Below are 12,002 nucleotides of genomic sequence, written 5' to 3'. Positions count from 1 at the left end.
CGTTTATCCTGGTTAGGGTCACGGGACGCTGGAGCCTATCCCAGCTGACTCCGAGCAAAAGGCGGCCTACACCCTGAACTGGTCGCCACCGACACCCTGAACTGGTCGCCAGTCAGTGGCAGGGCACATATAGACACGGACACCCATTCGCACTCACATTCACACCGTCACTGAGTGGGAACTGAACCCACGCTGCCTGCACCAAAGTCAGGCGAGCATACCACTACACCATCAGTGACCTTAAATGAATTTATTGTTCAATTAATAACTCTCTGACAGTGTTGGTTCAAAGTGAACATTATCATTTTAGTAAAGACAGAAGATTTTTATATCGCTCATGTATTAGATATCATAATTTTGGTCAGTGGATATGGAATATTTTTGAATAGATTCATTTTCATCATCTTCTAGGACAGCGGCTGTATGCTTTGAGTCATTATCAAGCTCAAAATTAAGAACAGCTCCTCAGTTTCCACTGTATAGTACTGGACTGTATATTTGAATGTAACCACTCAAATATGTATGAATCAATAATTAAAAAGGGGGAATGAGGTGGTGGTGGGAGGGTGTCACTCCCTTCTGTCTCATCTTTAGCAAGTAGATTGCATAATCTATAGCAGGGGTGTCAAACTCATTTTTGTCACGGGCCACATCGTAGTTATGACTTCCCTCGGAGGGCCGCTACAACTGTGAAACCATATGAATGAAAGATGACCTCATATACTGTAATTACATACAGTATACACAACACATTGATGAATAGCGAGTTTTGAAATCAGAAGCCTATAAAAACATGTTTTTACTATTTCAACTATTACATTTCTTTTCAAAGGGGGGTTGGTAACAAAAAAATGCTTGCAAATATCTCAATGGCATTACACCAGAACACAATGAGAAATTTTGATTTGCTTTCGTGGGCCACATAAAATGATGTGGCGGGCCGGATCTGCCCCACGGGCCACCAGTTTGACACCTGTGCTGTATAGGGTTTAAGTCTGGGTGTTAACTTGGCCAGTCTAAAACCTTCCATGTCAACCTCCCAATTAACTCTTGTGTTTTGCGTCATTATCTTTATGCAAGATAGAGGATCGGCCAATAATAAGTTTGTTTTCATCTTTCTTAAAATTTAGATATTTTTCTGTAGACTTACATTCATTTGTGCCTGTCATCATGTGTTACATCATCAATGAAGATTAGTGATCTCAAGAAACCATGCAAGCACGAGCCATGACATGACCTCCACTGTGTTTCACAGATGAGTTTGCCCGTTAGGGACCATGAGCAGATCCTTTCTTTATGTAAACTTAGGCCTTTCCATCACTTTGATAAGGTTAATTGTTGTGTCACCAGGCTCTAAAACCTTGTCCCAGTATTTTTTAGGCTTGTCTCTGTAGCTTTCTGCATAATCAAGCTTAGCCTTTCTATTCTTCTTGCTAATGAATGGTTGCAGGGGTGCATCTTTTAGGGAACCATCCTTACTTTTGTCTTATGCAAACACTAAGATTGGGCAGCCACAACTTTACTTCTGGAGGTCGTTGCTGTTATCACTAATATTTGTTTAGGACATTCTTTACAGCTCTCAAAATGTGTCATCAACTGCTGTTGTTTTCCCTAGTTTACCTGCTTGGTGTGGTATATTTCTTCTTCAGGACACTCCAAATGGTTGTACTAGCTATGGCCAATGTTTGTCCAATGGCTGTAAATTATTTTCTGTCTTCTTGCTTCACAATTGCTCGTTATTCAGCCATCGACGGCTCTCTGGTTTTTATGTTTGTTACATCGTTAAATATAAATATTTTACTTATAAATATACTCTTCATAGGCCAAACCCAAATCTGAAAAGGAACCATTTAGCGTTGTTGATTGTTTCAACATAATAAGACACACACATGTTCCATTGCTTTTGCTGAAAGGAAAAATGGGTGTATCATATCCAGATGAACATAATTGAAAATAAAATTTGAAAATCTTAATCTGTTGTTTTATTTTCATCTTTTGATCTTATACACCCCCCCCCCCCTCCCCATCTACAGCTAAAATGAAATAATTGGCCTCACTGTTAAAACCTTTGTGGAGGGGAGTGGATATGATTGTAACCAGGCTTGATTTGTCCACATTTTCCTGTTGTGACTTAGCAAGCCTGACAAGCCTGAATACTGAACAAAGCTGATGGAGGAGAATCTGTTGAAAATGCTGTGCGTGTTCCAGGTTAAAAAAAAAAAAGAGTGGGAAAGTAACGGGTGATTTTGCGCTGAGCTTGGCGAACAGCGCTGATGTGTGGGAAGAAGAGATGTGGGGAGCAGAAGAGTGTTCCTTTGTCTTGTTCCCATCCCTCCACTGTCAAGTCCAATTAAGCCTTGAGAGCGGCAACCTCAAAGAGAAACTGAACGACCAGGATCATAGGGCCTAAATGGGCCAGCAAGTGCTCAGTGTATGTGCACAGTGTTCGCAATCCATCGTGTCCTGGTCTCCTTAATGGGGCCCTCCAGCCATCATCATAACCATAACAGACAACCTCACTCTCACTGTCAAACCAATCTGCGATCTTGCTGTAAACGTCCACCTGCACTCTGTGACACATTTGTTTCGGTGTCGCATTCTAGAACTTACTTTGTGTTGTGAATGGTTATCTAGCATGCACCATTTTCTCCTTTATAACCTTAATATTATATTGTTATTTTTTCGCTTTCATCCTGCATGTCTTTAGTTACGACCGATCCATACATAATTTCTTTGTTGTGGAAAGTATTTTGGGGACATAGGTAGTGTCGTGCTGCACAAGGTAGAGAACAGAGCTGCCACAAATGATTATTTTTATAGTCGACTAGTCAACAATTATTTTTGCGATTAGTTGACTAATCTGAATATACCACTGGCGTCGGGCCGAAACCTTGTGTGTCCATTCATTCATTTTCCATACCGCTTATCCTCACTAGGGTAACCCCTATCCCAGCTATCTTCGGGCGAGAGGCGGGGTACACCCTGAACTGGTCGCCAGCCAATGGCAGCTCTTATGTCCAAATTTGATCAATCCCATATCTTTTCAAGTAGGGGTCAAAATGATTCGTTTTAGCAATTATTCGATTCATATCACGATTCGTTCAACTATGATATTGTTCATTGAGAACAATATGAGCCAAAATTATTCAGTAGCTGTAAATCAATTCAGTACATTTTTAGCCAAAAATTCATCCAGTGTGACTGTGAAATAAATATCTGCATACTGGACAGTAGGTGAAATTTCTTAGATTTCTGTTGTTTCTTGTAAGGGAATCGTGTAAAAATTAAATATGGTCATTAATGAGGCTCTTACTCGGGATGTATATCCTCACTCACTATTCGTGAGGACGTAAACAAGCGAATAACAAATCAATTGTATTTGTTACTCCTTGTACTATTTTAAAATAATAGGCCAACAATGAAAAGTCCAATTTGATTATGTGAACTATTCTATTGAACTGGATTGAACCATGCGTAAATCCAATGCGTTATTTCCTTGTATCGATACAATCGATTGATTACCTTTTAAAACGATTTAAATCGATATATTTTTGACCGGAAGGCTAACTTGCTGAGCACAGATCAATGCGGGTGGATTGTAGGAATATAAATCGATACATTGATATAATTAATGAATTGTTACAGCATTATTTTCAAGTGTTGATCACGTGCTCTCTTTGACCGTGCAGTGTTAATGGCTCAAAATAAAATAAAAAAAATTTATTTCCGGAAAAGTGATAGTTTTGGAGGTGTGAAGATTCTGCGAGATGCCAGCGTTATGTAAATTGAAGCTTATCGCACCAGCAAGCAACTGCTCTTACACATCCATCATTACCTTCCAGCTTGCAATGTGTAAGGTACAGTATGTGCAAAAGATAATTATGATAATTTGTAACCTTTAGTTTTCCAGATAGAACATTAAGAAGAGTTCCTTATTCACAATGTTGATCTGATAATAGTGTAATAATGTACATGCATTGTCAATGATGAGAACATTGCTCCCGCCAACATTGCTGCCATGTAGGCATGTCGCTCAGCTGGCATGCTACATCGTATCAGTCTTCTATTCATATAAAAGAGTCAGCCCCCAAAATGTATACACACATCAGCAAAAGCAAAATGTGCAGAAACATTTTTAATTCCAAATTTATTCAGACATCATGAGAGAGAATTTTCCTTTCAACAAGACAGACCACACCACCACCGAGACGTGCGAGCTTATCTGGATGAGACTTTGCAAGGACACTGGCTAAGACGAAGAAGTGCAGTCGAGTTCCCCACACTTTTTTTCCAGATTTGCTGTAATACTTGGAGACTTTTCCCGATGGGGGACCCTAAAGGATGTTGTGTATCGCAGGAAACCAACTACATTGGTGGCCCTTAGACAAGAAATTGAAATGTGCAGCAATCCCATTGGGCACTTTGGCCAACGTTACCCAAGCAGTGCACATAAATGTCTGGAAGCTAATGGCCACCACTTTGAACGTGTCTTGTAATTGTAGAGGCCGAAGCTAACTTGTGTTAATCCCGTGATGTCTGAATAAATCTGGTATTAAAATATGTATGCAAATTTTCTTTTTTGTATATCATGTTTTTTGGCTGACTCCGTATGTGGTTATAACGATACATCAAACACATAACCTGCATGCTAAGGTTAATGAAATCGTCGTTGTTAGCCTTAAGATAAACTAATAATTTACAGCTTTAAGCAAGTAGCTCACAACCATTGACGCTAATATTAGCAGCCAACTAGCCAAATAGGTTGCCGAGATTACTTCTTCGTCAGAAATTGAATCAGCCACATGCTTCCTTTTTAGATGCTCGTGGACCACTGTTTTGCTGCCATGAAAGGCATGTTCTGGTTTACAGGTTTTGCATTACATTCCTCTTAAGTATCGTGAAATGTTTTAATAAAATAATAATGTGTGTGTGTGTGTGTGTGTGTGTGTGATCTCTGCACCCGAGTGTCCAAGACATGGGGCTGCAAGTCAGATGACACGACCGCGGCCTAGGGTGTCCTAGTGCCAAGTGCACATGTGGACACTCTTATGTCTGAACATGGTGTTTGTTATTGCGAATACATTATGAGCACAGAAGTCCAATAACAGAACACCACTCAGGTTCTGGTCGTGGGTCCGTTCCTACCAATCACGCCCCTCCAGGTCTCACTGTCATTGCCCACGTGAGCATTGAAGTCCCCCAGCAGAACGAGGGTGTCCCCAGCGGGAGCACTCTCCAGCACACCCTCCAAGGACTCCAAAAGGGGTGGGTACTCTGAATTGCTGTTTGGTGCAGAGGCGCAAACAACAGTCAGCACCCATCCCCCCGACCTGAAGGCGGAGGGAGGCTACCCTCTCCTCCACCATTGTAAACCCCAACATTCAGGCACCGAGTGGGGGGCAATAAGTATGTATAAGCCCACACCTGCTCAGCACCTCTCACCGTGGGCAACTGCAGAGTGGAAAAGAGTGCAACCCCTCTCAAGAGGACTGGTACCGGAGCCCAAACTGTGTGTGGAGGTGAGTCTGACTATATCTAGTCGGAACTTCTCAACCTCGCAGACCAGCTCATGCTCCTTCCCTGCCACAGAGGTGACATTAAAGCCAGTTTCTGTAGCCAGGGATCGGCCCGCCAAGTTCCCCACCTTCTGTCGCCAACCAGCTCTCTACGCACCCGACCCCCTTGGCCTCTCCCACAGGTGGTGAACACATGGGAAGGGGGACCCACATTACCTCTTCGGGCTGTGCCTGGCCGGGCTCCATGGGTGCAGGCCCGGCAGGCGCTCGCCTTTGAGCCCACCTCCAGGCCTGGCTCCAGAGGGCGGCGGGATTTTGCTTTGCATAGTAAACTTTCAAGTTGCACTTATGGATGTAGCGCCGAACTGTATTTACTGACATTGGTTTCCTGAAGTGTTCCTGAGCCCATGTGGTGATATCCTTTACACATTGATGTCGGTTTTTGATGCAGTGCCGCCTGAGGGATCGAAGGTCAGCCTTGCCGCTTACATGCAGTGATTTCTCCAGATTCTCTGAACCTTTTGATGATATTATGGACCGTAGATGATGAAATCCCTAAATTCCTTGCAATTGTACGTTGAGGAACATTGTCCTTAAAGTGTTCGACTATTTTCTCACACACTTGTTCACAAAGAGGTGAACCTCGCCCCATCTTTGCAATTGAATGACTGAGCGATTCAGGGAAGCTCCTTTTATACCCAATCATGGCACCCACCTGTTCCCAATTAGCCTGTTCACCTGTGGGATGTTCCAAACAGTTATTTTCATATCTGTTTTTGACCAATACTGGCCACTCATGCCAGAGTAGCATCTGCTCCATTTGCACACTGATTGAGGAGTATCTCCAACATTTGCACAATCAACATTGTCCCAGATTATCGCGCTACTCGTCACTTTAAACTGCATACACTCCTTGAAGTCTCGGCGCCCTTTGCACAATGGTCATTGCACCGGACTATTGCAATATTAGTCATTCGAACTGCTAGAGGACTCTGCATCTTTTGCACAATTGTCAAAAAAAAAAAAAAAAAATGTACCAGCATTACCAGATAACTATTAACCCTTTATTGCTCAGTGACTGTTTTTTTGTCAAAGTCTTTATGTCTCAAAAGTGTTCTCTGTCAATTGACTGTCTGTTGTCGTACGAGAGCGGCTCCAACTACCGGAGACAAATTCTTTGGGGTTTTTTTGGACATACTTGGCAAATAAAGATGATTCTGATTCCTCAACTTTCTCAGTCTTTTTTGCCACCTGTCCCAGCTTTTTTGGAACGTGTTGCAGCCAAAAAATTCTAAGTTAATGATTATTTGCTAAAATCAATAAAGTTTATCAGTTTGAACATTAAATATCTTGTCTTTGTAGTGTGTTCAATTTACTATAGGTTGAACATGATTTGCAAACAGACAGAAAAACGCAGAGCTGCGCGCATTTTTTGATTTAGGCATATGGGAGAATATGGCCCATTGTGATTGCTGTTTAGTTGTGCTGTATGGTATTCTGTTAAGTTCAAAATACTTTAGTTATCATAGTCATTAGTTATCAGTACTTACAAGTTGAATTAACTGTGGGTCCTGGTGTGTTGTTCTTGCGCTGTAATTGTGCTGGTGGCTTCAGAAAAGGGAGTTAGGTTCTACCTATACAATATCAACAACAGTATGTAAGTCTACAGCTTACTTTACCAGACAGAATTATGCGCTACAGCAATATCACAATTGTCCAGAAACATTTACCCATTCTGCTATCCTCCTCCTCATATCAGAATCTATGGAATCTGCCGCCATGTTCGCACGTCATGTCGCTTGCCACCACTCGGGTACGTGCCATGTTGCTTGTCAAAACAGCTCAGGGAGTCTGTGTATGAACAGACAATACATATATGATATTAAGAACAATGATCTATATGCTTATGCTATAATAACGCCCATCCTATGCAGTTCATGTATTAACACTCTCGTTAATGTGGTGGTAGTAAATGTGGTCCTGGGTACTTATACTGTAAATCAACTTGGTAAACAGGAGATTCAACAAAAGAGTAATCCCAACATTTTGAAGTAAATTACAAATTACGGGGCCTCCAATAAGCAGGAAATGTATAGATAAATTGCTTTATAAATCCCAAATCTTAAAAACCTTGTTTGTTATTGTAAAGAATCTGGATGCCTTGAAAAGCGCTATGTAAGTGGTATGCATTATTATTATTTATTGTTGAAGTCACCTTTTTAATGATGAAAGACACAATCAGTAAATTCAAATGCAAGAATATATGTTTTAGTAGAACAAAAAAATAAATAAAATTCAACAACATATAGGATTTGGTATTCACAGACTCAATTTAGGTATCTCCCCTTAAATTTTAGTTCAGTGTTGTTTCATCTGATGTTGCCTGGGTGAGTTGTGTCCTCAAAAAACAAAATGGGCTGCTTCACTTGCAATGCAAGCACAAAATAAAATGCATGGGAAACTGTGTTAGAATGGTACTAACAAATCCCCAGTTCAGTCGATAGAGACTGCTGGGGGAAAGAGAAGCGTCCACTGCCTCCATGCAGGTCTCTCACCAAAGCAGCTTAGCCAAAGCACAAACCAGATGAGGGAGACGACTTTGTATCCACAGCAGGGTCCAAATAGTGTATCCATACTCCGCTGTACTTTAAAAAGTTTATTTAGTTTTGAATTGTATTTAAACCTCTATACTTGGCATACAAGAGGCCAACAAAATGCTAGCATCATTAGCATGCTACATAGCAAATCGCAATTAGCATTTTTCTTTAGTGCACAAAACATTCCTCTGAACATTCCACAACAAAAAAAAATACATCAAATTTTCAAATGGGTTACAAATAGTCCAAAACAAACCAGGAGACTGCATCCGCTTGTTGTATTTTTACGAGAATTGGTTCTTCGGCATTAGCTTGCTTCCCGGCTTAGAGCCACAGTGCAAAATGGAAATTGATTGGATTGGTCTTTCCAGAACATTCCAGGTTAATCTACGCCCACCATGATCTAATTGGACATTAAAGGTACGTCGTCCAATGAAATTAAAGAAACCAATGGTATGTTCGGAAATACACTCCAAGCGTACTCTCTACACTCAGAAATGTTCGCTGGTGCTCTGAACACTGTACTACCAGAGCAGAGTAAGAGCGTCAGACTGAATTTCTGAACAGGGGTCACCAACGTGGTGCCTGCGGGCACCAGGTAGCCCCCAAGGACCCCATGTGTAGCCCGCAGGCCTGTTCTAAAAGTAGCTCACTAGCAGAGGTGGGTAGAGTAGCCAAATATTGTACTCGAGTAAGAGTACTGTTACTTTGGAATAATATGACTCAAAAGTAAAAAGTAGTCATCCAAATATTTACTTGAGTAAGAAAGTACTCAATGAAAAAACTACTCAAGTAAAGAGTAAGGGGATTTGAGGGATCGGGGGTGTGGGATGTGGTTTTGAAGATGATGATGATGAATCTATGGGGTATTATCAAGAGGCAAATGAGGGGCCCCAGACCCAAAAACAAAGAAGAAATCTGGGTTTCCATAACTCTCAAGCAATGCCACAGGCTGATTGCTTCAATACTACGGTGCATCGAGGCAGTGATTAAAGCAATGGGATTCCCAACCAAGTATTGAAGATTAAGCATATAGTTTTGAAAGTACCATATTCTGGTTGATTTAATGCGACACTAACATTTCTTTTTTCTGCAAAAACTGAGAATGTCACAGTAATCTTCACAGTATTAAAATTTTTTGAATTCCTGATTTCGTGGGTTTTATGAACTGGAAGCCCAAATTATGTAAAAATAAACAAATACTTGAAATTGTTTTGTTGCCCTGAATCTATATAATCTATGAAAGTTTAACTTTTTGAATGGAATTATGGAAATTAATACACTTTTCCATGGTGTTAAATTTTTTTTGGAAAGGGTCTGTATGTTTGGTACGAGGCTACTTTCGAACCCTGTTATCATGATTGAAAGAAGAATACAGAAAATACATTAAACTGGGGTAATTTCTTTGATAAAATCGACTAACTTGTTTCAATGCTGCCTTGGTAAAGATGCAATAATTATATATATTTAGCGGGCATTATTCTCAAGCCATCACTCCTCCTACCAAATTATCCAGTTACTAATGCAACATGACAGGTTTGAGCATTTAAGGTGCCTGATTTCATATCTTATTATTATTATTTGTTTTGTTTTTTTGCAGATGTCGACGAGTGTGCAACCGAATACAACGGTGGCTGTGTCCATGAGTGCATCAACATCCCAGGAAATTACAGGTGCACATGCTATGATGGCTTCCGCTTGGCACATGACGGGCACAATTGTCTAGGTGAGTGTGTGATTTGTGGGTGCGTGTGAGTGTACAAACCAGGGTGTATGCGTGCATTTATTTTTTTTCTAATTATTTGCTCTGTACTTTCACAGGGTGAATTGTGTCTTTTGTAGTTATGTGAGAAAAGCTTGTTATATACAGTATTAATCAGAGGTGGGAGTAAGTTATGTGCTAGTCACAAGTAAGTCTCAATTTATAGCCTTCAAGTTTCAAGCATGTCCCAAGTTACTGTGGCAGAACTCAAGTCCCCAATAAATTTTAAGCAAGTTGAATCACATCGTCTTGGATTAAGCAAGTCACAAGCCAAGTCATTAAATCTCGTTTGGTCACGAGTGATCATTAAAATATTTTTTTCACTTTTTTTATAAAAGTAAAAAGTATATTTACACATTATAAAACTTAATTGAATGAAAACAGAATATGAAAAATAAAAAATAAAATAAAAAATAACCGAATCATTTTAAAGTTGCATTTCAAAGGCTAAACAAACTATACTATGCACTTTGAGGTAAAGTGACAGCTACTAAGGTTCTTCAGAGAAGATCATTAAACAGATTCATATGTAGAATAGACACAGAAGAGATAAAATGATGTATACATGTATGTATAAATTTTCTGTTGATCAAATATAATTATATGTATAATCTGGCGAATGGAGAATCAAAGGGAATAGTAGTGATTATACATGACACAAAAATGTAGTCACCTTTAAAAAAAAAAATTAAAATGTGAACAAAATCTACCTTCTCTATTTTGTCCTCTTGAATTTAATTCAGTCACTCAGTTGGGTACTTCATTTAGAACCACTGACTCAGTTTACAGTATAGTGAAACATGACAATTATCCTTTTTGTCATTAGGTTAGATTTCATATGCTGTGGTCACCATGTTAAAAAAAAATGAACAGGGTCAGAGCCCAACCACGAATAGCGAATTTCTGCGAATAATTGACACTTCCCTAAAAGTGATTTCAAAAAGTGAGAATTGCCTACATTAATAGTTCAAACCATAATTGTCCCACATACTATGATCCCAAAACACTTTAATAGCAATTTAAAGTAACGCTTACAAACATCCTTAAACACTGCTGTACCCTGAGAGATATAGAACGGTGCGGTGGTCCGGTGCCCATGCCCCTCCCTTTGGGACTGGTTGGGGTGCTTCAGTCAGGCTTGGGACCTCCCTGGTTCCTGGGTGATCTGTGGCGTACCCCTGGTTGGCTCCCCTGCTGGACGGGCTCGCTGACCCCCCCGCCCATGCGTGGGGGACTGGCTCACCCTTCCTCGATGTGCCGGCTAAACAATTCCGTACACCAGTTGACTAACATGCATGTGATATGGTGTTCATTCATTAATAAGTTCGATAGAAACACTATAGACTTTAATTACTTGTGCTGGAATCACTTATAACAACACAGGTTATATTAACATATCAACTCACAGGTTCTTACAGGGGTTTAGACACTAAAAAAGAATCCCACCGCAACACTCAACAGTAGCACTGCCTTGCTCATTTTCCCACATCCTGTCCTGCCCTTTTCTGTCCTCTCTTATCTGTTTCTCTTGGACTGTCTGTATTGTTCTGATGTGGTCTTTAAAAAAATCTCCCACTATATGAAGCCAGTGCAAACTGGAGGCAGGTCCCAAGTCCGGATAAATGCAGAGGGTTGCGTCAAGAAGGGCATCCGGCTTAAAACTTGGCCAAACAAATATGAGCGTTCATCCAAAGAATAACATACCAGATCTTTCGTGCCCCAGGTTAACAACGTCTGCCACCGGCGCAGGGTGTCAGTGGTAATTCAGCCGCTGTGGGTCGAAGACAAAGGAGAGGTGGAAAGCGGGTTCTTGGGCAGCAAGAGAAGAGGAAAGTACATAGCTTAGAACTGAATGGTGGGACTTTGAATGTTGGGACTATGACAGGAAAAGCTCAGGAGTTGGTTGACTTGATGATTAAGAGAAAGGTTGATTATATTGTGTGTCCAGGAGAGCAGTTGGAAAGGCAGTAAGGGTAGAAGCTTAGGGGCAGGGTTCAAATTATTTTACCATGGTGTAGATTAGAAGATAAATGGAGTAGGGGTTATTTTAAAGGAAGAGTTAGCTAAGAATGTCTTGGAGGTGAAACGAGTGTCAGATTGAGGGATGAGGCTGAAACTTCCATCCAT

The 12,002-nt window shown here is 40.7% G+C and overlaps 1 protein-coding gene across 1 annotated transcript in view; it reads left to right on the top strand.

Annotated features, from left to right (window-relative positions):
* The window catches only part of LOC133409579 (signal peptide, CUB and EGF-like domain-containing protein 3), a 138,141-nt gene that overhangs the window by 40,491 nt on the left and 85,648 nt on the right, over window positions 1-12,002 (top strand). The window contains 1 exon segment of the mRNA XM_061689797.1: window positions 9,714-9,839. Coding sequence (XP_061545781.1) covers window positions 9,714-9,839 — 126 coding nt within the window.

The sequence above is a fragment of the Phycodurus eques genome, chromosome 1 (assembly GCF_024500275.1).
Source record: "Phycodurus eques isolate BA_2022a chromosome 1, UOR_Pequ_1.1, whole genome shotgun sequence".
Taxonomy (NCBI): Eukaryota; Metazoa; Chordata; class Actinopteri; order Syngnathiformes; family Syngnathidae; genus Phycodurus; species Phycodurus eques.
This window is presented reverse-complemented; position numbering and strand designations above follow the sequence as displayed.